At 43.9% G+C, this 27,806-nt stretch overlaps 1 protein-coding gene across 1 annotated transcript in view; it reads left to right on the top strand.

Annotated features, from left to right (window-relative positions):
* Positions 1-27,806, top strand: part of LOC104466957 (neuronal growth regulator 1-like) — a gene marked incomplete at its 3' end in the record, with an annotated part of 53,698 nt that overhangs the window by 15,737 nt on the left and 10,155 nt on the right. Inside the window, exon 3 of the mRNA XM_010080543.1 lies at positions 23,379-23,504. Coding sequence (XP_010078845.1) covers positions 23,379-23,504 — 126 coding nt within the window. The remainder of the gene's footprint in view (positions 1-23,378; positions 23,505-27,806) is intronic.

Genomic DNA, 27,806 nt, shown 5'->3' with positions numbered 1-27,806 from the left:
TTTTAGGATACATTAGCTAAGAAAATAGTTGGGGCTTTCCTGCCTGGAGGTGTGCTGATGTCAAAGGCCAGTATGTCTAAATTTTCATCTCATGCAAGGGATTGAGTCCAATCTGCAAAGCCACAAACCGTCTCGCACAAGGAACGGAGGGAATGAATTCCAGAACAGCTCAGTGAGCCCCAGAGCTCACCACGCTCCAGCACAGCTGCAGACTCACGGGACAAACTGCACTAGAATACCATTTGTACCAAGCAGTAAGAGGAAGCCCTCGTTGGGGCAGCTGGCAAACTCAGAGAATCCTTTAAAGCAAGCGGGCGTGAAAATGCCGTTCTTGCGCTGATTTTTCAAATGCTCAATTTTAGAGCTTTCTCCAGTGCCCCACAGTGTGTTCAAAGGCAGGAGAACTGAGCGCCTCACCCAATGAGGAGTTTCACGAGTCAGTGGTGGGCTGGGTTTGTCCATGAACTACCCATCCAGCTGGACAGGTCTGTTTTCAGTAACAGCAGGGATGAGTGAGAAGTTTTTTTAATTTTGACAGGGTTCATCTTCACATCAAGCAATGCTCAGGATCTGAATATACCCGAGGACTTTATCTTCCTGTATCCCATGTGACTAGGAGATATGCTGTTTCCTTTAGAGAACAAGTCATAGAACACTAACTGTTCATTTATAAGAACAAATCTTTCAGAGGAATGTTCTGAAGAGTTTCCTTAAAGGAACCTTATAATGAGAACTGCATGACTTAAATTACTGGGGCTGGATTTTTTGCATATTATAATTTATGAGCCAGTAACAAGGATAATAAATGGTACAAGATCTTTTGCACCATGCAAGAAAGCTCTATAGCAAAATGAAAACCATATAGCATTGATTTTTAATGCAATCCTATAATATGCCTCCAACTTCTATTATGCCTACTTATCCCAGATCTTTTATCCTCGCTATTCAGATAAAAGCTTAGGAACTTGAGCAAACAGAGTAGCCTGGCCCCGTGGGTACATTTTGAAAGCTGTGCCCAAGGAGATGCACATACGAAATCTGTTCATTTACTGCATTTTTTGGCATTCTTCTTTTCCATGTGATGTTTTGAACATTCATCCCTCCGGGTTAATATGTTCATTTAAAAGGAAAAAATTAAACAAAAATCTCACAAGAGAGATGTGAGCTTGAATTTGAATGCCCAGATTTGAATGGATAAAAAGGCACTTCAGGAGCTGGATAAAAACAGGCTCATTCCTTGGGCTGTGATTTTTCAAACCTGCCTCAAGGCCAGCAGTGCTGAAGAGGTTAGAGTGAGACAAAGTAAATTGTTTATTTTTTGCTTGCTTGTAAGGCTTTAGAATACTAAGGGCTAAAGCACAGAATTGTAAGGTAGCTGTTATATTGTCTCCAGCAGATTACTCATTTTGTAGTCTTTAGGATTTAGAAATGTTCTTATTTTATTTAGACTGAAATTTTAATCATCCCTACTTTGCATTCAAAATATGATATTATTTCCCCTTCTATCATCTGTAAGAGAAAACTGGGAAATTGCCTTAATAGTTGGCAGATTTGCTTTGTTATGTAAAATAAATCCCTGGCAAAAAAAAAATTATAATTAACAACAGCTCCATTACTCAATAAAAGGGTTGTTTTATAAAAAAATCTTTCTGTTTGAAATACTTCAAAGCAAAGACACGGCTTTGTGCTTGATACAGACTGAATGTAGTTGGCACACTAAAGCATTTTGCCCATAAATATTCCCAGCTCTCTGGAGATGCTGGCAGCAGTCACCAGGTGTGGCGTGCCTCTCTGCAAATTCACAGGTAATGGCCCAGGTTTTTGCAGTCTAAAAGTTATCTGTCGTAAGTCTCTTTTCAGATGATAACCTCTCTTGAAGTTCAGCCTTATATTTTAGATATGACCCCTGTAGTATTGTCCTCAACAGCTCATTGTCTCTATTGTGAAAAAGACAGAATAGAATTGAGAAATAGGATCAGTATGTAAATATGACAATTAATATTTAATATAGTAAAATCGGTATTATTGTACTAAATATAATTAATACAGAAATTCAGTGCAAGTCAGGTGAAGAATGCCTGCAATTACAGCTTTCCAATAATTGCTTGTGGTCATACAGAGAATCTTTAAGTGCTGCTGTCGCTTACCTCCTGACATGGTGTTTAACCCAAGCTTTGGAAGGTGCTGGTTTTCTCCTAATTCACTGCAGGCAGTGCAGTTTCCTTGATTTACCATGATTCAAAACCCAGGACTATTGGAGACTGCAAATTCCCGTTATTTCTACTAGCAGACTTCCTCAGCTTATAGAATCTGGGTTTAAAATGAAGAGGAATATATGTGGGATGTATTTAACAAGCTTTCCTACCAAAATAAAGTTTGTAGATTAGATGATTTTAAAAGATTAAGTGTCTGTTCATGGTACACTGCTGGGAATATTTTAATAATGTTGGTGAAAAGATACAGGTGTGTGTTTTAGCCCAAATGAGGGAGATGGAAAGAGAAGAACAAAGTTTGGGGTTGCCACAAGTATGACAAAGCCAGGAAGGTTTCACCCATAGACATTCGGTCCTTTTTGGCAAGAATAATGCAGTTCTAAAGCAGTTTCTGAAATCCTGATCCCACTCAAGTCAGTGTCAAGATATAAAAGCCGTCACATGAAGAGGATCTTACTCATCATCTGCTTATCACACGCCAGAGCCCGGGGGGTGGATCAGGGATAACAGACTCCTGAATGATACACATGAGCTGATAATTAGGATAACTCTGTGTCTCCTGCCTTGGGCTTTTCCACTGACCTTTTCTGATCAGCCTTTGTTTGAGCAAGACAAGGTTCTGTATCCTGGAAAACAAACGCAGGGGTCGGGGTTAGATGGGAAAAAATATTCATATTTCCCCAAGGAAATTCTATCGGTTTTCATTTCAGTCCTCAAAACCAGAAGTTTCCTATCTCAGTTCTATGTGATTTTTTTTTTTTTTTTTGAAACTAAGAAGTTCAATTACTGATAAAAAAAATAAATCCATTATTCATCCGGATGTACCGTACGAGTTTGCAGATCTGTAATGCAATGTTCAGGTAGGGTTCAAGTGAGATGAAATGCCACCAAGGTGTAAATTCTCAGCCTTTGTATTCTGACATTGCGCATTTTAAATAAGTATGTGCAGAAGAGTTAAATTAAAGGAGTAAAATGCATCTGGTATAACAGTGTGGTTACGTTTTCAGCAGGGCTCCTTGACTACATCTGGAGTATTCGAATGCACGTTGAGCTTGTGAGCCCAAAATGAACACGCACACCCATAAACACCGGGTTTGCGCCTCCACGTTCACCCATGCGTGCATCCGTTTCATGAGTATAATTAAAAGCAACAGGGATGGTTATACCTATAGGTCTGATTCTAGGAAGCAGACACAAACCCATTTAACTTTGTAATGGAATTTCCGTGATCATTTTTTCCAAGGTGTTTCCACGTGTGCAGACTCTGCTTTACGCTTGGCGGTTGTGGTTTGTCGGGGGAGTTGCCCTGTTACTGATCATCCCTCCAAAACAACATCCGTTTGGTTCCTCTCGCCTGACTCTCCCTTCTCAATTTCCGTTTCCAATAGCGGCTGCGGCGCTCCGAGAGGTGTGTGCCCGGCAGATTGCTGCACCTCCCGGGTGCGTGACAGCTCTCCAAGCCACCTCCAGAAACACGCTGCCTGGCATGTTTTACTGCTTAATTTCCCAGATTTCTGTAAATCCCATCCCAGGCAGCACACGAGCTATGGTGAATTATTCCCTTCATAACTCTACTTAGAGTAGGTACACAGGGTCTGTTATGAACAAGAATTTCTTGTTCAAAGTTCCATTAATTTATGCAAACAAGCCATTAACTGCCAGCTCTCTGTATGGAGATACTCTTCCCCATCACAAAGACGCCTTTTTTTTTTTTTTTTTTTTTTTTTCTCTCCACTCACTGGGGCTCACGGAAGGAGCTCTTTACACCCTGGTGGCAGCTCAGCAAGCAGAATTTGCATTTTACACTAAAAACGCATAATGTGAGAGGAAACTAACCCCCTCCATGAGGTGGTGTATGGCAAAGCCACATGAACCGATGGGGGGAACAACTGAACCACTGGGAAAATGATGAAGTTTCCTTCTTCAGACAGGCCAGGTGCTGTTTGGTTTGAAGTGGAAGGGTTGCCCGCTTCTCTTGTGGTCTGGTATGGTGGGAAACAATATCCAGTGTGTATCCTTGGCATCCATGAGATCTTGTGGAAATAATTATTTATGTGCTGGATGTTTTTAACTTCTCCATAAATGAGTTTTGCTTGTCTTTATTATTTGGGGGGATTTTTTTTTGATGAGATCTTGTGGAAATAATTATTTATGTACTGGATGTTTTTAACTTCTCCATAAATGTGTTTTGCTTGGCTTTATTATTTGGGGGGATTTTTTTTTTTATAATGTCATAATATTATGAGAAAAGAGAAAGAGTAAAATTATCTGCCTTTCTCTACATTATGGATTAGTTCAAATATTTCCTTTAAAATTTTTTTCTGCAATCCCAGAATGGTTTGGGTTGGGAGGGACCTTAAAGCCCACCCAGTGCCACCCCCTGCCATGGGCAGGGACACCTCCCACTAGCCCAGGTTGCCCAAAGCCTCATCCAGCCTGGCCTTGAACCCCTCCAGGGATGGGGCACCCACAGCTTCTCTGGGCAACCTGGGCCACTGCCACACATCTGTGGAGCTCAACCGCTTCTGCTGCTGCTTCTGCCATTCTGCCGCTCTGCCTTCTCCCAAAGGGAACCCGGCATCACCTTCATCATCAGCACCACCAACAGAATATGCTGAGTCTTTTCTAACTTTGAAGTACTAGAAATTAATCTAGATGCTTGTTCACACTGAGAAATGATTATTTATTTATGACTCTGGTATGTCACATAGCTACCCAGCACGGACAAGCTGCTGCTGTAATTTTAACCTGGGCTGGAAAGCGGTGCTCTGTATTATCAAAGCAGAGTCATTAGCAGGATGGTGAAATCCTAATTAAACAGGATTTTGAGTACTCAGCTCTGGAAGCCCGTGTTAACTGGGGTAAGCTGCCTGCTTTGAATGGTTCTGATCCTTGTGGAACTTTTGCATAGTGGGATGGATTTGATTTATTCATTGGTATTGGAGTCTTTAATAATCAGCGTAATTTACAGGGACAAGTGCATAGAACCCTTTTCCATTTTTCACTTTTATTGATTTCTGTAGGCTGAGATGTTCAGGGTGGTAATCATGTATATGTCCCTGTAACAGTGGAAACAGAAATTGAACCTATTGCTGTGATTCCACAGCTAAAATGATGGTAAAATTCTCACTTGGGCCTTTCTTAGTCAAATCAAACACCCTAACGAGGACCTGGCATTCATTTGGCACTCAAATGCTGGCCCAGGGAGTCTGCTCGAGGCAATAACGTAGGACTTTAAAACGTTATCAAATCCACTGTTAGGACAATGCTCTGCTGAACGTGCTGCTTCTGTTAATGAGGAGGCACGGGGTGATCCTGTTGTCATCTCAAGGCTGTGCCGGGCTGAGCACGTGGGTTAAAGCAGAAAAACTCACTGCGGGTTTCTCAGAAAAGATCTTCTCGTTTGTAGGTAATACAGCAAAGCGGGAGAGGCTCAGTACAGGAATTCTTGAGAACCACAGAGGTTGTAGAGCAGTTCTGTAGCTGTTTCAGACATAAAACCTCGCCTACCTCTGTTTAGGTTGGACAAATGCTGGGTTTGTTGGCTGAAGCTTTTAAGTTCCTTTGGCGTTGGAAGAGTTCTAGCTAGAGGGTCAGAACTTTTATTTGTTGTCGATAATGTTTTCAAAATAATGTTGAAGTGGCAAAGTTGGGAACCTGGAGCAAACTTATTTTTCCCTTTTTGTGCATAAATGAAATTCTGTCAGAAGACGCTGCACGTACGGCCTCTGGTGGGGTATCCAGAACTGTTGGGTAGGCGGCAGTTGGATTTTAATTCGGTGTTAACCGTCTGTAAAACGTGAATATTAATAATCCCATTAATCCCCATTAATAGTAATGCGTCCTGTGTCATTAGAACTTGGTGAAGATTAAATCATTCCGCTCGCAATGCGTTCACGTGCGATGAGGGCAGCTCTGCAGAAACTCGAGAGAATAAATTAATAATGTGGAAAGCAATTCCGAGTTTAAATGTTAGATAATCATCACTAATTTCTAGGCTACGTAGTGAGAACAAAAATAAATACTGAGTAAATACCTACCAACCGACTTAATTTGGGGAACAAGACTTTTATTTGAATTGAGACAATTCATACAAAACTTCCCGGTATGTATTTGCATTCAGTGTCACTAGAAAACCATTCTGCTGAGTAAAAATATTATGTGATCGAATAATGAGAGGCATCCCTCGGTATGTAGGGACATGCAAATGGGTCAGGATGGGACTCGTGTCCCACCACTGCAGGAGGAAAGGGCTGTGAGTTTAGCATGATGCTTGGACAGGGCACGGGGCACTTGGGGATTATCTCCCTGGTGGGTCCCTGTCCTTCCTCTGCTCCTCCTGTGGTGATGCACCTTCCTCCTCCTCCTCCATCCATGGAGCCGGGAGCCTAAGGAGAGGAGGTCTTTCCCCCGCTGGTCCGTGTGTGCAGAGACCTCCCTCTGCCCCAGTCCATCGGGGAACGGGAGAGCATCGCTCAGCAGGAGGGGCAGCCGAAGAGGAGAAGATCAAATGAAATGCTGAGATGCATCCCACCAGCCGGTATAATTGCAAACGGGTGGGATTCATCCTTGAACTTCTGAAATTAGTCTCTGAACCCTGACAATATCCCAGAAAATATAAAAAAGTGAGCTTAACTTTTGACCTGAAAGAAAGTCTGGAATTAGCTGGTTAAGAAAAGGGAGCCTCATAAACAGTCCCATGGTACTAGATGATAGACGAGCAACGTTAATTTTTAAAGCAGGCATTATGAAAGCCCCGTGTAATTTCCTTCTCCGAGAAGGTACCTCGCCTCCCGGGAAAGGTCAGGCAGCAGATGGGAATCGCATCTTGATGTTAGTGATGTTCACACAGTCAATCCTGGCTTCCTCTTCCAAAAATTAAGGAAAGACAGGAGAGATCTGATTGCTGTGAGGTGGGTACAGGGCTGGTTAAAAATAACACTGAAGGAATGACTGTCAATAATTCACTGTCTAGCTGGAGGGACATGTTGAATGGGGCTGTCATGGTTCCAGAAGGATTAATATGGATTTCAATAGATGAATTAGGTGATATGCCAGAGAATACATCTCTATAATTTGCAGGTGACATCAAAGTGCAAGTACTTGGGACAACAGGCTTGAAATTCAAACTGATGGATTTCAGAAATGGTCTGCAATCAATAAGATGAAACTCAATAAGGACAGTGCAAGACAGCAGTCTTGGGGAGAAATCAAATACACAAATGAGTGAAACCCACCTAGGTGGCAGTGCTTTGCAAGAGTTACAGAGGGCCGTGTGTTCAGCCTGAGCCAACATCATAAATACTGAGGGAAAGGGCAGGTGTCATCTGGAGGTACCTGCCTCGGAAACGGTTTGTACCTGTCCTGCTTTATCTGTCCCTCGTGAAGTCTCAGCTGGAATGGGATGCCCAGTTTGGGGAAGAAAAAAATAATTTAAAAAAAAAAGTTTTAGACAAGGTAAAGAAAGTTCAAAGGAGAATAAAAATGAAATGTATAAAAAAAGAGAATAGTAGGAAATATCCAACAGGACTTGGAGAATTTCATCCCTGTAGGCAGGGAATTCCCGCAGGTTAAAACAAATTTTCAAACACTTGCACAGTTGTTACAGAGAACACAGAGGGCAGGACAAGGGTTCAACAAAACCTCCCAGCAAGGAGGTTCAGAGAAGCAGGAAATTTCCCATTCAGGGGGCAGAGAGGAGCCAGAGCAGGTCTCCTGGGGAGATCTCGGCCACAGCCACCGAGCCCGGGTGAGGCTGACACATGGCAGTCTCTGATGCTCTCCATCTTCTCTTGGAGCAAAAGGTTGGAGTTGTTGATTGATCCCGCTCCTTTCTGCCCCATTTTTAAGCTGTCGTTTGACAAGGTACAGAAGTTTTCCGCAAGCACTGCTGGCCCGGTGGCTTTTCAAGTCCCCCGGCCTTTGAAAGCGTTTGAGTTCCAGCTTCCCCAGCGCTAGCACTGGCAGCGGCTTTGGAGGGGTGCGGCTGCGGCTGCTGGCGGTTGTTATCCCCGTTCAGCAGCTCTGCGAGCGGCGGGATCCCACTGCTCTGATGTGGGATCACACCAGCGGCGCGTCCCCAGGGGTCCTGGGGTGGCACTGGGGATGCCATTGTCCCATGGACGGATTTCTCTGGTGGGGAGGGAGGTGCAGGTGAAGGGAAGATGATGCTGTCCTAGCGGGTGGCCATGGGTGCAGTCAAACTGCACGTTCATGTCGTAACAGGCGAGAGCGGACCCGTCGTGAGGAGTGAAGGACAATGAGGCGCTTTTTGGGTGAGAACAAGATAGTTAAAATGCGAAGTTAGCGGAGACATATGGCTAGGATTCAGAGCAGGGGGAGTGATGCAGTCAGAGAACTGTCAAGGGAAATTATTTTAATAACTATAGTGGGAATACGATGTAAATCTGTCATCCAGCCTTACTGGAGGAAAATCGAACCCGTAAAATTCTCCAGAAAGGAAAAAATGCAGAGTTACAAGAAAGCACCTTGACTCATTATGGATCTGTTGTAGAGTTCATGTGATAGCAAGAGTTGCAGCGAGGATGTCATTGTTTATCTGCCAAAAACTTCACCTATTCTCATTTGGCCACTTAGGGTTACTGATGGTGTTTACCTCTGTTTTTCTATTCTAGAATTTTTTTTCCTTAATATGTTGCATAAAACATTTCAGTGAAAGCTCCATCCCCAGTCATGTTTTAATTCATCTTTAAAATCTATGCCCACCAAATTTCAGCATTTTACCTATTTCTCGCTTCTCTGTGTCCCCAGTTTCCATTTGTACGTAGATAGATAAACATGCACAGCAACACTGGCAGTGGGCAGCCCCCGCGCCCCCCATCCGCAGCCTCCCCGTTTCCCCAAGGCTGAACACAGCTGATGCTTTGTCCGCACTGGTACGGACTGGGAAATAGAAGTTTGCTCAGAATTGTGACATCACTCTGCTTTTCTGACTTGGCCAAACTATGATTTTCTCACTGTTGGTTTTAAATTGAACCTTGTCGTATTTAGTGTATTGTCTGAAAAGCGGGGTTGGAAGGGAACGGTGTGTGCGTGTTCTCCCGCAATAACCAGCAACTTATTGACACCTTCTGGAGAAACGAGGACAGTGTCGCTTGCATCTAATGGCGTAGGAAGAAATAAAGAGTTTAGAATATTTTTGCAGATTCTGCCTAGTAAAGCAGTCACACGTTAGTGCCGAGACCTGACTGCGCCGGCTGTGGGTTGGGAGGGGACCGGCTCCTTTGGGAAGCCTGGGACAGTGTCTAACGGCACTTCACAGAGGGATGGGATCAATGTGCAGATCTCTCTAAACATTTTTCCTTGTATATTATTTTCCTCTTCCAGCCTAAGTCTGCTTTATCACAGAGAGATCCTCAGAAATTTCCTACGGACGCGAGATTTTTGAAGTGTTCTGTTTTATGCAGATTTATTCCGTCTGACAAATGTTTATCCTGTTCCACCCTGTTGATCCTTTCTTGCCCTGTTTAAACAATTTTCTTCTTGTCTTTTCTTACCGATCATTCCCCTAAAATGCTGGCATATAAAATTAATACAGGCAAGCCAATTTTTTTGATAGACAGAACATTGTATTATTTTTACTTTTGACCATTTTCAAATTTTTAATCATTCTTCTTTGTTGGGGTCACTTATTTCCTGCAACAATATACCATTCAAATCACATTATATTCCAGTTGTGGATATACTAGATGTGTGAATTCATGAAATTGGAACAGATTTTCAAGAATAACCTTTGTGTATAATTTTTATTTACATTTTTAATGTATTGGAATAACCTCATTAATCAAACACCGTCACTGCTCTGCATACAAGACTTTTGCATTGATTACTGGAGATGATGCTCCCCAGAATCCCTCCTAGGATTACGTTTATCTCTCACACAGCCACAGTCGCGCAGGCATGACTGACACGAGCCACTAGTGCTGGACGGAGGGTTAGGGGCGTTGGGATGTGGAGGAGAATCCGAAGCAGAGAAGAATCCCTCTTAGAATCAAAAAGAAAAGTAAATTTCCCATAATTTGCCTAGGAGATAACTACAATCACAAATTGAGTGGTCTGAAGACACACAGAAAGAATCCCTGATTTTTTGAAGTACTTTCATCTCCCTGTGTGCTAAATTAGTTTAAACAATGCGACTGAAATAGGATCTCATCTGCAGCTCAGACCTTTTGCTTAGACAGCAATCAGGCACCAACTGGGGAAACTTCAGTTTCAGCCAGTAGGTTATTGCTTTTCACTGGGCTTTTTTTTTTTTTTTTTTGCTTTCTTTTATTTTTTTTTTTTTCCATTTACATGATTAAATCCTTAGCAGTGGTTTGATCGAAGAGCGTTGCTTATGGGAAGGAGCTTGTGATACATCTGAGAGCTTTTCCAGGCAGTGGGATGGAAGGTGGGAGCCCTGCTCTCCATCCTCGGGATGCCCCATGGACATTCCACCGTCACAGCTCGCCTTCTTTTCCAGAAGAAGAGACCATCAAGGCATAAGCCCACAGACACAAATCTCATCCCTATTTTCACGGAAAAAAATTCCAATTAAAAATAAAAATAAAATAATTATTTTTCTATGCATACTCTGACAGTCTCTATTTTGGATGAGGGATTCTCTCAGAAGCTGGGAAGCACCCCGTTTGCACCGGCGCGAGGCACACGTGGATGCTGGTTGATAGGACATGATTGCTTTGAGGACTTTATGGCTTGCAGCAACATGTTTTTCTCATTTCCTTTTATCCCAGTTTTTATACCAGAAAGATGTAACACCGCATCATCCCATTACGGTGCTATTAGTAGCAGGAATCAGTAAGGGGTTTTTTTTGTAAATCAAGTAATTTGCTCTTCATTTTAACCAATTTCAGTTGTGCTTTAAAAAAGTTAAAAAGAATAATTAGACAGTCAACAAAAAAAAAAAAAGTACCTAATTAGCCCCAGCTTGCTAAGTGCTGCTGAAATGGTGGTTAAAAAGGCAAATGTGCTGGTGTTCCAGGAAAATATATTCACCCACAATCAGCATCCCTTGCACAGGCTGTGCCACCGAGTGAGCATTTGAAAAATCTGTGGAAGAGTATGGGTGAGGCAGGGAGCTGCACGTCTGGGATCGTTCCTCAGGGTTTATTTAGCCAGCAAGATGAGGGTGGGATTGCTCCTCCGAGTTGTTCCTTTCGCTGGAAACCAAAGACCTGTCGAAGGGGGAACATGCCGTGTGGGGACCCAGCGATCTGGTGGTAGCAATGCTCCTGGGAATGGCTTTCCACCTCAGAGATGGAAGGCTTTGAAAGAAAAATAAGATACTGCTAGATTTTTGGTTCAGTAAGGTTTTTTGGATTTAAAACTAGATTTTTGCAAATCAATTAACAGAAATGGCGATTTTATTTTCTACATTTCTTGTGCTTTACAGAGCATCAAACTCCTGATAACAAATCCATCTCGAGGCAAAGAATATAGCTTTTCTATTTCTGTATTTTCTCAGTGATAAATTGAGTACAGTAATGAAAAAATGTAGGAGAATGATGAAAAGGCTGCAGAGAGTACAAGTGCTCGTCCTTTCCCTTCTCTCTGCATTTACCAAGCGAACAATATGAGTCACAGAAAATAGGGAAAATCTATGGCATCAGAAATTGAAGAATGATTATCTGCAGAGAGCCTGCTTCTTCATTGATGGAGAAATGGTTGCATGACAAAATAACTGTGGGTAAGAGATGAAGATCCTTCGATTTGCTCAGAAAAAAGAAGAAAGCTGTCATGTTCGTCTTTCAAAGGACTTTCAGCATCGTAACAAATGTCGCCCATCAGGTTCCATTCAGAGCGCGTCCCCCCCGCCTCGCAGGGCAGGCTCTGGCTGCGGGACCAGACCTGGGGGCTGCCGTCTGTGCCCCCTCCCACAGGAACTCTGGGGTTGAGGCCAGGGGGCTTGTTCCAGAGGCACCCTGCGTGGGGACATGTCTCCATCCCTCCTCGGAGAAGCGGTGGTTTGTGTCCAGGTCGGGGCCAAGCTCTCTCATACATGATCATCATTGTGCTGAGCTCGTTTACTTTCAGTCTTTGGAGAACACGGGGGGACCGTGAGCATCAGAGGTGTTAGCGTAACAGTGTAAAAACAGTCCCTGAAAATCACTGTTAGTATTTCAAAATCCCCCTGATATTTTAGCCTAATTTTTGTTAAACTTTTGAAATTTTACTAAAGTATTTATGAAAAAAGTTTTCAGCGTAGGAGATTCTTAGTTAAATATTTGGCTCTTCTAAGTGAAAATCAATCACAATGATTGATACACAGTTGGTAAGAGTTTCTGAATCCTTTATGCTCATTAATGTTAGTAATAAATTTAGCCCTTCTGTCGTGGCACCCATCCCTTGAAGTTCCGTGCAGTGGTACTCTCTGGGTGCCTTCCCAAACTTTTCCTGGGGTTAAAACTGATCATTACCTTTGGGAAGTGATGCTGCAGGTAAAGGCCAGTATTTCTGTGCTGAAAGGAATGATTTAGGAAAAATCTTGTGGATGGGAATCCAGCCGTGTCAGTCCCCAGGAACCCTTCCTGCCCCGCCGACTCCAGGATGCTGCTGGCAGCAGCGCGATAGATACAACGGATAGAATCCTTGCCTACGCATCTTTATTTGATTTTCCTTCCCATTCTGTGGCAATGTGGGTCTTTGGTCTATAATTTAAGACTGATATTCAAGTTGGTCTAAAATAAATTGTTCACTGGTAACAGATAATACGTGATAATAAATTTCTAGTTAATACATAAAGGATATTACATTTGTTTATACAAATTATGGTAATACTGCTAATGATAGGTAAGAGGAAAAGAGATTAATCAAAAACTTGCAGAAGTGCTATTATGGGGTTCTCCTCACACTTCAGCGTTGACATGAATTGGAAATAAATGATGAATCAAGATATAGCCATTTTTCTTCCCAGCCCACCCATAATCTATTTTATCAGGACCAGTGTGCCAATGCTGCTCCTGCGTACAAGACAGAGTGTGGTTAATAAGCAAGAGGTGGGGACCTTTAGACAATGCTCGTCAATCAAACCGCCGTTAAGGAACTAATCATGTAAATGCAAAAAAAAAAAAAAAAATCTGAGTTTTCCCAGTTGGTGACTGATTGCCACACAAACGAAGATTTGTGCCACGGTAGCACAGGCTGTTGGCTGCTTCTTCATATTATTTACTGATTTAAAAACTGTAATAGCTCAACTCTAAAAATCATATACGTTCTGGGGGTATATTGCAACTCACTAAATACTGAGCTCATCTTATTATTTTATTTTGCCAAACATGAAAAAAAATCTGTGTGTTGTCTTTGTGCAATATTTGATTACAATGGGGGGGCTTCAGCTGGACAGAAAGTGATGCTGCCCGGGGAGTCATCTCACGGTTACCTGCATTTTATGCATTCAGAAGCAGTTAAATTGGCCATGGTGGGTGCAGGGAGGGAGGGAAGGAGGTGCTCCCAAGAAGGCAAACCCTGCCTCTTCCTTCCATTAGCTCTTTTCAGCAGATACCGTAGGTGAAGAGGGGCACAGCGATGCAGTTCTCAGGCATCCATCCAGATTTAGGAGCGGTAACGCGTTGCTGGGCACATGAGCAATGAACTGGTTCCATAGATGATATGGCTTGAAAAATTTTGATTTTTTTTGGTAACTTGTAATTTCCACTTGTACTGGCTTTCAAGGAATTTCCTTCCCAAAGAAAAAACCTTACTTGCCCTTGCATCAGACGGGGAATTTGGGATGGGATGTCATCCCTGAGGGGTTTCCTCTCTGAAACCCAGACCCTTTAAAACACAGCAGCTGAAATTTTGGTGTAAACTCCCCAAACCTCATACAAATACAACTGTTTGCTGTTGCTTTACTCTTGCTCGTCTCCTCCTGCTTGATGAGCGTATCAGCTGAACCTTGGGAAGACTCCCAGGACAACCTGAACCTTCAGACCCCCCAGGTCTCTCCATCCCCTGCTCTCCCAGTCTCTCCGGGGAGGAGAGATGCTCCCGACCTCCAATTGCCTCCCCAGCCCCTGCTCGGACTCACTCCCCTCTCTCTGTGCTTTTTTTTAAAAGTGTTGACAAATGATTTTACAACTCCAAAAAGCACAATTATCTTTTTTTATGATAGGTACTACGGTGCAATATGTTCAACTATAAAAACCATTTTTTGTTGCGGGGAAAAAAATAATGTTGTGTGTGCTGTTTACGGTTGGTTTCTGTTTTGAAAGAAGGTATTTTAGATGTGGCGTTTGGACCTGTGTAGGGGATCAGAAGAATTTCACAGGTGTGAGGATGACAATGGTGGCCGTGTTTGCCAGAGAGGCAGAGGATTTATGTAGATATAAATAGTTTTAAAATCTTGGCAAAACTAAGGGCGTTTAAACCTGTGAAATAATTTCTTGCTTCTTGGAGCATTCGAAGCACACTGATTTGTGTTCACTGATGACATTGGCATTGTAACCCTGTGATTTTTGTTCACCGACCACTTGACTGATGCTAACCTGGGCAAAGTCCAGCCTTTGATGGGATTCTTCACCATCCTCCCATTTGCAGTTTGCGGTCACCAGCATTTGGCATCTCCTACTTCTGAAGTGAAGCCACGGCTTCGAGGGTGTCCCTTCTCCCAGTGGAAGTGGGTTTGGATTTAGACTGGGCTGGGGGTCAAGAGCGAGTGCTGAAGCTTGGCCAGCGCAGACGGCCGCCTCGTTGGCTAATTAGCCCCCGCGCTGGATTAGCAGCGTTAGCCGCTGTGCGGGACCGCAGCCAGCGTAATCTCCTGGAAATAAACTACATCTGTTTCTGCTGGTTAGTGCACCTCTCCGTAGTCACCGCGGGCTGCGTTTGGCAACATTACTCCTTTTTTGTTGCTTGGTGCTGGCTGTTGATGAGCTCTGCAGATGGTTGGGGGGCTGCTGAAGCCCCTGCTAGCTGCTCGAGCAGCCTCCCCTCTTCATTCACATATGCTTCAAATGTATTACTTATTCCTAATAACCATATTCCAGTTTGGGATTATTTTTTTTTCATAAAAACTTTCCTTCAATTAACTGTCTTTTTTTTTTATTTTCTTCCCCCACCCCCCCATATTGGAGTGTTATAGTCAGGTCTGGTTATTCAGCCCCATGTTGCTTCGTCCTTCTGACTACAGTGGGAAGAGTAAGACAAGGAAAGAAGAGGAAATTAGGGTTTTTTTACAAGAAATCTTCATGCAAGTGCATGCGCTAAAATTCATGAAAACTTTTGGAAAACAGAATCATTTGTGAAGTGGAAGGTTTTACAGATGCTGGGGGATCTGATGATTGCCAACTGCGAAGTCGTATAGATTTTCAATTAGTGGCAAATGGAGTTCATCACTGGTTTTAATAACCCTCATAAGCACATTTTAATTTTTCTATGTATTTGTCATAAAAACTAATTATTATGTCCAAGCCATAAAAAGAAGAACAATAATCTATTTCTTGCATCATGTTAGTGATTTCTAGATATTATACAAGTTAATGAAATCAATATGCATATTAGGAAAGCAAAGCAATAAATTATTCTCTCTGTAGAGAGGAATCAATGTTTCACCTTATTTTTTTTCAGTGTCTGCAGCAGACAGCTCAGGTCTCGCAGGTCCCTAACCTGTCAGTCCTGCAATGTGGGGTTCAGAGATGCAGCTGGTGGGAACCCCCTGGTGAAATCACAGAGTCACAGGATGGTTTGGGTGGGAAGGGACCTTAAAGCCCATCCAGTGCCACCCCCTGCCATGGGCAGGGACACCTCCCACTTGCCCAGGTTGCCCAAAGCCTCATCCAGCCTGGCCTTGAACCCCTCCAGGGATGGGGCATCCACAGCGTCCATGCAGCATCCTTGTCCTCCGTGGGCAAGCTGTCCCATTGCCAGAGGGGTGAGAAGCGCTGGGCGGGTGTACCGCTGGCCCTGCCTGCGTCGGACACCTCAGAGGAAACATTTCATATCACTGCCAGGTCTGTCCCAACTCCCGTCACTGCCATGCCTGGGAGGGAGCTGAGAACCCAGCTGGGAACCCACTGCTGTGTGTTTGTAAAATTAATTGCTAGAGATTATGAGCCCAAGTCAAGACCTGATGAGTTTTTATCTCTGATAAACTTCTAAAAAAAATGCAAAACACCACATATTTTGCATTTTCACAGATAAATTTAGATTTTTTTTTAATTTTAAAAGGCAGATGAACAGAAAATATTACAAAATCTGGGAATACGTGGAAAAAAATCATCTATTCAAAGACGGGCTCTAGGGAGCTGGTAGTGCCCTTCCCCAAGGGGCGGTGAGTGGTGGTGGGAGGAGGAGGGGGTGTCTCCACCACCTCCTGCTGAGGATGCATTGCCAACGCTGCCGCCATGCTCAGAGCCCACCGTGCCCCACGCTGGGTGGGTCCCACGTAGCTGGAGCGATGGGAAGGGGCTCACGGGGTCCAGCAGCCTGGGGGGACCAGAGGGGCACCTGCTCCCAAACGCCAGTGAGAAACACCTGAGCAGGAAACAGCACCTGGGCAGGGCTCTGCAGCTCACGGCAGCTTGGCGAAGGTGGTTGGGGGAGTCCTTCGTCACAGCAAATGCCGAGAGCCTCCATTTGACTTGTCCTCAAGGTCTCGAGATCTGGACGGCAGGTCGTTATCCCTTATGAGCTGGTTTGGGGCTGATGGACTGCTTCCAATGAGTTGTGCTTGAGTGGCACCAGGGTGGAATAAAATTGCGGTTGTTGTTATTAACGTTATCGTTGTTATTGCACCTTTGGTGTTATAGTTCCTCGCTATTGAGGCTTGTCTGAACTTCGTTCTCCTGCCGTTTGTTTTAATTGCTTTTGGAAACAGAAACAAATTTATTTCTCCCTGTTAGAAACAGCCCAAGGGAAAACAATCACATCGCTGTGTCGCTCACGCCACACTGTTGGTGTGCACCTAATAAAGGTGATTAATTCACTTAACGCTGTAGTGGATATAAGCTTTGGTAAATATTTCAACAAAACTTTGTGCAAACCAACTAGGTAAACAACTTTTTTGAGGTTTTTTGCCTTTTTTTTTTTTTTTCTCTCCTATAATGTTGACAAATTACTTATTAAAGCCGAGTACGATAACTGTTCTCAGCAAGGAGCTGGAGAAAGGAAATAATGGGAAATGCTGAAATTTTCCTATTATTGGTCATTTACAGAAACCTTTTAGAGAATGTGTTCATCCAGACACGTGAAGGAAGGGGCTGGTGGAGGTTTAAAACTGCCTGAGGATGGGTTTGCACATGAGGACCATGCTGTAGCTCTGGAAATGTCGCATTGCCCGCACGGCTACCTGTGAGCCTGAATTAGCATTTGCTCCTCCGTGTTCCTCTTCTGCTCCGTGTTTTTCTCAGTTAATTAAATTTAAGCAGAGCAATGTAATAGACTGCTTTCTGAACCGGAAACGAAGCTTCACTGAAATGTCAATATTTTTCCAGAATGTTTAGCATCACTTTAAATTTCATCAGCAAAACAAAAAATAAGCATTTAACTATTCTCATTTCTTTCAGAAAACAAAACTCTTTGGCATTGATTTTGATTTATTTTGGCTCCCAGTACATGATCAAAGGCCGAAGTGCATTTAATATTTCATGTTGCACGGGCAACTCTTTAATTTGAAGTTTGCAAATGGGGAATTGGTCCCAAATCGCTTTCTGTCTGAGTCTATATACCTTGCCCTAAATGGGAAGGTAGGGATTTAAAAGCATTTTAAGAAAAAATGTCAGATCTCCATAAAGGGCTTTTCATTTTGGAGCCCTGAAGAAAATTTAGATGGGAGTCTCATTCGCCTTTCATCCTTGCTTGTTATCTTGTTTCTTATGCGTTTCTTTAATCCATACACTGCATAAATGTTTAGTCACTGCTCTATTTAATTTTTTTCCTGACCTTCACGGTTGCCATGTGGGATGGGTGAAAGACTGTAGCTGTTGAAAGGGAGAGTAGCTCTGCAGCGGATTTAATGTGCGCTGGAAGCTCAGCACGGCAGATATTATTAAAAGCTAAATCTGCTCGTAGATCAGAGTCTTTAGAGGTATTGTAAGAAGTATGTGCACAAAATAATTATTTAAAAATTTTTATTGAATATTAACTTTTAGTTGTGATTGTGCATATATATTCTAGTCATAATTAATAAATCCCACAGATTTTAGTGATCTGGATGTAGTGACTCCTAACAGTCAGTAAATAGCAGAAAAATCAGCAGCATACCACTTCGCCAGAAATCACTATGTGTCTCAAACTGTGAGGTTCCAGAAATACTTACTCTAGAAGACAATTTCTATCATGGGAAAGAAGATCTTCCTAGGAGATTATTGATGAAAATATAATCTGCAGTTTTTCCTGAGTACCAGACCATATCGTATCATTTCTGTAATTTTACAGGACTGCATTATAGAACAGGACTGCGCCGCTGTGTTTACTGGTGTGTTACTTGAGCTAACGTATTGCTTGCATTCATTTATTTTTTTAATTCTATTTTGTAAGTGCATAAATGATGCAGTTGGCTCAGTTTCATTGTAATAAGACTTAGAGATATCTTCTACTAGATTTTATTTAATTTCCCCCCTATAAAATCTAGATTAAAGCAGAACTCGGTCAATTAGAAAATGAACAAAGCACGTACTTAAGAGAAAATCACTTCATCTGCACTGTGTACATCTGGAAAATTCTCCATCTTCTACCATGTCCCAGTTCAAATCTTCTCTTAGAAAGACTGCAAAATTCCTGAGGATAAAGAGGATTAGGAATTAGATATTAGGAAGAAATGTTTTCCTGTGCGGGGGGTGAAGCAGTGGCCCAGGTTGCCCAGGGAAGCTGTGGGTGCCCCATCCCTGGAGGGGTTCAAGGCCAGGCTGGATGAGGCTTTGGGCAACCTGGGCTGGTGGGAGGTGTCCCTGCCCATGGCAGGGGGTGGCACTGGATGGGCTTTAAGGTCCCTTACAGCCATTCTGGGATTCTATGGTAAGCCTCAAAAAGAAACAACGATGTGCACGCTGAGTCTGGATGACACCTTCCAGTCTTCAGCAAGATCTGGAGAGGGTTTGTGCGCTGGGATCTTGTGTCCCTCAAGGCAAGGACGATGGGGTCTGTGTGCGGTACAACGTTGAGTACAGAAAATCATGGGGTATAAAAACAGGGCTCCAGCACCATGTTGCAGTCAGAGAGCTTCCCACCTGCAATTTCTTCTTTTTTTCTTTTTTTTTTTTATTTAAAGCTCAGTTGTAGGTCTGTGATAGACCATCTAACAGGACACGAGGAAAAAGAGTTCTCTGAGATACAGGCACAGCTACTGAAGGCAGAGAGGCAGGTGCTGTAGCAGGCAGTTGGTGCAGTGGTCTCTGTGGTGTTACAGGGAAAGGCAATGCCCTTCCGAGCCCTGGGTGCACCCGCCGGCCACCAGAAAGACCATCGTGGAGCGTGACATTGGGGAGGAATCCGTGCACCAGAGAGCTCCCCTGTCCCTGATAAAAATGCAAGAGACCTTACATATTTATAACTGTAGCCTCATAGGTAGTATAAGCACTATTATAAATTACTGCATGTTTAAAAATTGTATGCAGCCGTTGCATATTTTGGAAATAATGGAAGGGAGCGTGGAGTACCACCAACCAGGGCTGTGTGTGCTCATACCCCATAGGCTCCAAACAGCTGCAGAAGGAGGATTGATGGTGTTGATTTGCCCTTCGGGTGAAAATGTCCAACTCTGGGATCCATGGGAAGGAGGAGGGAATGTTATCTGAAGGAGCAAATTCCTTCTGTGCGCACGGGAATGCCAAAAGCTGCTGCATCCCATCTGCACCCATCGCTGCAGGCAGCGGTATCAGAAAATCTGTAAAAGAGAGAAAACCTGCCAGGGCTGTGCCATGAGGACGTTGCATTGCCCCCCGCCCCTGCGGATCCCCGGGGTGGGGAGGGCTCTGGAAGGTGGGGAATAGCGGTTTGCAAACCCCTGTGCACGGTGCTGTTTGCCCATTCACGGTTAGAAACGCATAAGCATTTGCACAGATGGATTGGTCAGGAAATTGATTCCAGTCCAAAAAGAAATGGTCAGTTAACATGCTGAGAGCAACTTCTCTTCCCCTCTCTGTGTTTATTGCTTCATTATGAAATTGTAGTTAGGAAAAAAATCAAATTATTTTTGCAGACAGAGAGGTGGGGAGTGCAGCCCAGCATTTGGATGAAGAATTTATGGGTACTGGGGATTCTCAAAAAGAGGCTATATCATACTTTCACAAAAATGGTCACCCTTTATTGAAAAGCAAGCGAAGGAAGATGCAGCTAAGGAACATGAGCACAAAAGCCATGCTTGCAATACCTGGGAGGGCTGAAGCAGGTGATTCCGGAGGTTGGGGTGGTAAAACTTCTCCTGCCAAACTCCCAGACACAGAGTCACAGAATGGTTTGGGTTGGGAGGGACCTTAGGGATCATCTAGCTCCAACCCCCTGCCTTGGGGTACTCATAATCTGTCCTCATAGTACAGTTCCTCCCATAGTTTTCAGATGTTCCGTCGGGAGTGGCTGTATCCTCTATATAAAATGGGATTGGTTACATTATCATCTGAAAAAGGACTTGGCTACCAGATGGTTTAGTAAATGTTACTGTACACAGTGTAGTTCATAATTCATCATCACCTTCATCTGGGGAAACCTGCTGAAGAAACAAAGCTGTATGTCCAGCCACAGACGTTGTAATCTCGACACCACATAGACTTTGGTTGGACATTTCGACAGGGGGAGTATACTTTAAGAAACAAGAGGGGAGCACTTATGCTGAGGCCCCAGGTTATTCACCTGATAATTTTAAATTGTGCTGGAAACAAGATGTTCTTTCCCATGTTCAAAAAGCAGCGGCAGCTAAAAAAAGCAGCTCTACCCTACGGCCATTTCCACAACACTAGTGAGCTTTATTGTGCAGCATCACTTCTGTCCACACGAACGTCACCGAGAACACAATTCCAGCCCTTGAGAATGAGAAATGAGACCCTGCGATGAACTATAGACTCAGTGTCAATCCCCTGCAAAATAATGGCACTTGTAATTCTGGGCTCCAGGAAGAAGTAGGAGCTGAAAAATGTTGTCAGCCAGAGACTCAATTCTTATTAGCATCCATCAGTCAGGTTTCAGGGGCAGCAGATCTGGTCGGAAAAAGCAGCTCCTCCAAAGAAGGGGTGGAAAAGCAGCTCTGTGTCAGCCACGGTGGGGAGGTTTGGGTTGGGAAAGTCTTGACAGAGCTGCTGTAACATCAGCCAGGGGATGCCATTAGACTGAGCGGTCAGGGTTATAATAACTGCCCAGGGAGAGAGGAAATAAAGTGGAGGTGGAGTCGTGGGTTTGCCTCTGTACCCAGCACTGGCAAGGCTCTTGCTGGGCAAGTACACCTTGTTCCACTGCTCACATTTTGGATAATTCTGAGAGTCCTCGAAGGAGAGAAACAAATATTATCCAGAAAGCCTTACAAAAATGAAGCTGGTGGTGCTCAAATCTTTTGCAGAGAAAGATGAAGAGTTGATTTATCGAGTTGCACAGGTCCTTAGCCACAGAAAAGATACTTCATAGCAAGGGGGATTTTCAGTCTTGCGGACAAAAACATAATAAGATCTGATTTCAGAAAGCTGGATCTAGCTGAATGCAATTTTGAACTAAGATGCTATTTCCTGGCAGCGAGGGGGTATTTAATCGCTGGAAGTGCTTACCAGGCATGGCAGTGTGAGCATCACCTGGAGTGGTGGGGATAAGACTGGACAGCTTTGTAAAACATATACTTTTGTCAGGCTTCTGGGAAAATCTCTAGAGCCTGTGATTATCTGAGTTCAGACTAAATGATCCTGGTGGCCCCTCTGGCCATATGTTCCATAGACCTGTTAATACAGTTGAATTTTGTCCGTATCAAATTCTGGGCTCCATAACTGTGGCTTACATGTAGAATCGTTTTCAAATTGTTTTCCAAGTGTTGCCAAGAGGGGGGTCACCCCTCTCTTGGGGTTGTCTCACTCTCTCGGTCAGCTCTTGGTCTGTTCTGGGATTGTGGTTTTGGGACTCTCTGCTCTGGGATCGTTAGCCAGGAAAGGGCTGAGCCTTGGCCATGGGGTGGTGAGCAGTGTCACTGTGTGTCACTCATTTGTATATTTGTATATATTACTGTTATTATTATTATTATTATTCTCAGTTTTATTGTAGTTTAGTTCTTAAATTGTTCTTATCTCAACCCACAAGTCTCTTTTCCCTTCACCCTTTAATTCTGCCCCCCATCACCGGAGGAGGGTGAGCGAGCAGCTGCGTGGGGTTTGCTGCCAGCCGAGTGGGTTAAACCACAGCAATGCCGCTCTGCTCACAGACCTGCCGTGGTCGTGCTGAAGGTCCAGCAGCAGAGCATGCCAAAACCTCCTCATTCCCACTGAAGTGTTTAGTGACATGTTTAAGGCAAATAAAAATCACCCGGATAAACAGCATTAGGTGGCAGGCGTGAAAAATCCCTCTGTGGTGCTGCTTCAGTAGCACCAGCACATGAGCAAATCTCTCTCTTTTTCTACCTTCAAAGGTGCAGAACCTCGAATAAGAAGTTTAATGCTGTTGGAACTCATACACTGTAACATTTAGTTAATCTGGCAGATATTTCCACAGTTCCAAACAGATATTGCATCAGTCAATTGTATCTATTTGCTTGTGAGAAGAACTGCTTTGCGTTATTTGATTGCTTCACTTGACTTTCTGGAAGTATGTTCATTCCTGAAGGATAAAGAAATAAGCAGCTCAGATTTAGGAAGATATTTTTTAAATATTGTAGACTGACTAAAGCCCCTGTCTTTGCCACGTTACCCATTGCCACATACTTCAAACTGTCATGAGCAAGCCCAGCCTTCTCTTGAACAGGAGCATCCATCAGTAGCGGTTGGCTGGGGACTGGGTAGCAACACCTGCTTTGCACAGGATAGGGGAAATTGCCGCTCTCCTGTTGGTGGCATTTCAAATCCATGGCTGAGCTTCTGTGGCCTCACCTAGACAAGGTTTTTGCATAATTATATTTCAACAACAGCTTCATGTTTTTATCTGTAGTGGCAGTACGGGTGTCCCAGCTCTCCCCAGCCATCCGTGCTCCAGCAGGATTGTGCCCATTCCCCAGCTTTCCCTTACGACTTTCTCCTTCTTTCATTCCAGTTTCTCCGAAGATATTTCGTATCTCGAGTGACCTCGTTGTGAACGAAGGAAGCAACGTCACGCTGGTGTGCCTGGCCACGGGGAAGCCAGAGCCTTCCATTTCCTGGAGACACATCTCTCCGTCCGGTAAGCACAGCTACCCTTCACCTGCAGCTTTCTGCAGCTGCTCTCCAGCACCGGGCTTCGCATTTGCAGTTTGGGAAGGGTGACACCACCACTTTTGGGTGCCTTAAAAAGGGTGTGCCTGACTTGAATTTCAGAAAATAAAAATTTCAGATTTCAGCTAAAATCAGTGAAAACTATGATACTATCGTAACAATGTAGAAATAAAGGCACTCTAACTATATTTATCTGAATTTACATGAACACATTTTTAAGCCTGGTTTTACAGGCTGCAGACATTTATCCAACAATTCCAATTAAAACCAAAACAAGGAAATAATCAAGAACACACAGGTCTCTCTAGAAGTAGGCGTGAAAGTTAAAAACTTTGGCACATCATACAAGAGATTTAATTTCATGTAACCGCCGTTGCACCATTATTCCATGATACAGCATAGTTTATTAGAACGGCTTCATTGAATAAATTAAATTATAGATATGAAAAACTGCCAACGAAATGGCAGCTAAAAGCTTAGTTTCTATTTACTATTTCCGTTTATACTTTTAAGAACTAGTAACATGCCTAAAGGGAAACTCTTAGCTGACATCCCAGGCATCTCTGGCTGACTCGGTGCAGAGCCCTGGAGCTGCATCCCTGTGAGCGGAGCAGGATCCGTCTCTCTCCGAGGTGGGGAGATCCCTGCTCCAGAATCCTGGTGGGTTTTGTGTGTCTGAGAGGAGCCACTCCCCACTTCCAGCTGGTTCTTGCATGCAGGACTGGTGCTGCTCTGGGTCTTTCATAGGGACTCTACGGCGATAATTGATTTTGCAGTGAAACTCTTTCTGTTTGCTCACACAACTCTCTGAAACCCATGTAATTGCTGGGAAGAATGGCCTCGTGGACCGTCACAGCTTGCTGCACTCTCTCATAATCCTCAGTAAGAGTTTGCTTTACAAAGCAAGATCTGAAAATAAAACCAGACTTTTGACCTTTAAGACAATGACAATGAATTCTGCTCGAAGTGTCCATCAAGGGACTAAGGAAAAAAAATCAGTTGTAGCAGAAAATGGATTTTAACTAAATGTCAAATAAAATTTTATTGGAAACTGTGGTGCTACTTTAGAGTAATGGCTTAAAGCATCAGATTGCCTACAGAAAGGAGCTGCTACAATTTTCCTGGAGAGGAAAAAAGCAGCAAAGGAGAATTAGTGCTCTCAGGCTGGAGAAGGGGTCGGAGGAGGAATCGGATCCTCCTCATCTTGAATTCAAACAAAATGAGTGCACGCAATCACAAGGGCTTTCCACCAACCCACTGATTTTGTGTCTTGACCAAAGGGCTGAGAATGAGGACTGAGAGGAAAAATGTGAGCTTTCAGCTGCAGACCCATTACATTCACCGCAACGAGAACAGAAAATGAAATTTGGCCGCAGTCCTGCAGAGCCCAGACACCTTCTCCTTTTGGGATCTGCCTTGGGGACAGTGGCTGGTTGGGTTGGTCTTGCGCCGTCCTCCCTCCCCAGGAAGCAGGAGGTTAGATGGAACACAAACGTGGGCTTAACAAATCTGATACTAAAAAAAAAAAAAAAAAAGGAAAATGGCAGAATTGAACAGCAGAGTGGTGGAGTTGGGCAGAGAGCTCTGGAGACCAGCTGATCCCGCTCCTGCCCATGTCCATCCTGCCTCCCTGCTCCATGTCCCGTGTCCCACACCCACCCGAGTTCCTCTGCATTGCATCATTGTGCAATGGACACAAAAACCTGGTTACGCATAGGATAACTGCTTGCTCCTGCTGGCTGGGTAAAACCACGGTCAGACCATGGGAAAGCCAAGGTAAAACGGGGGAACCAGGGATCCCAGGGACAAGGACAAGTCCAGGCAGAGATGCTCTGACAAGCCTCAGTGCCGAGGCCTTGCAAACTCATTGCAAAAGCAGTGTTACACGGCTGCATCGTTACAAAACCCGTTTCTAACGAGAGGTGGGCACGGATGCGGCTGCTGCAGAGCGCTGGGACGTGCCTCGGGTGTCCCCTCGCTGATGAATGGACACAACTCTGTCTGCACTGGGAGAACAAGGGATCTAAATAACTTTTTGCTCAAAAAATCCTGTAAAATGTGATGGAAGCAAAGATATAATTTACAGAATATGTTCTGTCTGCCAGGCTGCCAAACAAAGAAGAATTTTTCTATTTGGGGAACAGGGCAGCACTTTGGTGCTCAGGTGTATGTTCGGGTGCACAGACAGTTATAAATGGGGCTCCCACCGAATCGCACACCAGCCTGGCAAACAAGAAGCCTGGATTTATTAGAAAACAAAATGCGAGAGAGTGGAAACCACCAGATTTCTGTAACAGTTTCTATTCTGTCTGCAGCAAATTACCTTTATCTAAACATAAGCTTCAGCTGCACTTTGTAATTTCTACCAGTTTTCTCCTGTAACTCCCAGCAGCTCTAATGAGGCTTACAGGCAAGCATCACAGCTGGAATACAACACTAAATGCTATTAACAAATCATATTTAGGATATTCTGAAATTGTTTGTCAAAGCTGCAACTAAAAGATAAGAAACTGAAATCTCTGAATACAAATCATCCAATGTAGACTAATTCCAAAATATTATCATAATTTGCATCAATGCAGCCTTTACCTGGGGAAGGTTGGATTCAATTTTTTTGAACAAGGGATAAAATGAACCTTCCGTAGGAATAAAAATAAAATGTATTTAGAGGTGATTTTTACCTTGGTACATAAATTATTGGCCTGGAATCTTTATTGTGCATGTTGAACTTGCAGTCATTATGTAAATGCATTCATTATATAAATATTCATTATACAAAGCCATTATGTAAATCCACAAAATCTACACACTCAGTGTAACACTGTAAGGAACACAGGGCTGTAGTCTGTAATCTGAAAATCTCGCATTGTTGAAATGTCATCTGAATAAATTGCAGGTATTACTTATTTTGTTCTGACATTTAAGAGCAAAGTGCAGCATCAATAGTTTAAGAATGAAACCAGAATGTTAAAGAATCAAGGTCTGCCTGAAACAGAGCTCCAGCTTTCGCCCCTTGCACGCTCAGTGTGTGTGTGTTGCGTTGCTGCCTTTGAAAAGCGAGCTCTGCCAGCGGTGGCAGGAGCAGGAACAACAAAAGCCCTTCAGAAATCCCTGATGAAGTGTGACTGCTTCGCGAAGTTTGGGTGCTGCGTGTTGAAACTCTTTTCCACTTTGGTTTTGACAAACTTTCCAAAGGAGAGTTTTCCCCATTGCCGGCCAGAGGGACCGATGGCTGGGATGCTCGGGTGATGCTCAGGCAATGTTCAGATGATACTTGGGTGATGCATGGGAGATGCTCAGGCGATGCTCGAACGATGCTCAGGTGATGCTCAGGAGATGCTCAGGAGATGCACGGGAGATGCTCAGGCAATTCTCAGGCAATGCTCGAATGATGCTCAGGTGATGGTCAGGCAATGCTCAGGCGATGCGCGGGAGATGCTCAGGCAATGCTCAGGTGATGCTCAGGCAATGCTCAGACGATGCTCGAACGATGCTCAGGTGATGCTCAGGCGATGCTTGAGCGATGCCCAGCAGAGCAGCCATGGCTGGACTGCAGAGGCAAGCCTGGGCCAGCAGCAAAGCATACGGCACCTGAGCCCTTCCCTGCTTAGAACAGGCTTCTTAGGAAAGGCTGAAATTTCCTGGGTTTAGCTAAATACAAAATAAGTTCCATCCACAGTCTCAAAAAGTCTGATGGAAAAAGCAGAACTTTTGCTACCTTAAAACAAAATGACACTTTTTGAATGTTCTCCCCATAGCCTGATGTTCAGGGTACGGAGGTTTTTCATTTTTTAATATTTGAATTAACCTTAAATTATTTGATGGAGAGATGTGGGGAATCCTCGAAGTGGCCGCCTCTCATGGGATGGAGGCGGTGGGTGCGGGCAGAGCTGATGGGGTGACTGGGTGTGTACAGTTGTGTTTTGCCAAACTAGATAAATAGCTGGGAGAAACAAGGTGCTTCAAATGAATCCCAGCTGCATTTAGATGTTTCAGTCGCCACACCCACTACCCACTGGCGGAGAGACTGAACATCCCTGGCTGGGCAGGGAGACAGATGTGCTGATGCACCTTCTGCCAGCGGGTTACACAGCCACTGCCTGCGGACAGAAAAAAATAAGAAGGGGAAAAAAAAATAGGCTGAAGCATAGGAATCTCCTGCTTTATTTGTAGCTCTGTGTGGTGTGCAGGAGCGTCACTGTCCTGACTTTGTGACAGCTCAGCGTGGACCCTCACCATCACCCCTGGTGACTTCAAGTTTCACGCTTTC

The sequence above is a fragment of the Pterocles gutturalis genome, unplaced genomic scaffold (assembly GCF_000699245.1).
Source record: "Pterocles gutturalis isolate BGI_N339 unplaced genomic scaffold, ASM69924v1 scaffold20484, whole genome shotgun sequence".
NCBI lineage: Eukaryota > Metazoa > Chordata > Aves > Pterocliformes > Pteroclidae > Pterocles > Pterocles gutturalis.
This window is presented reverse-complemented; position numbering and strand designations above follow the sequence as displayed.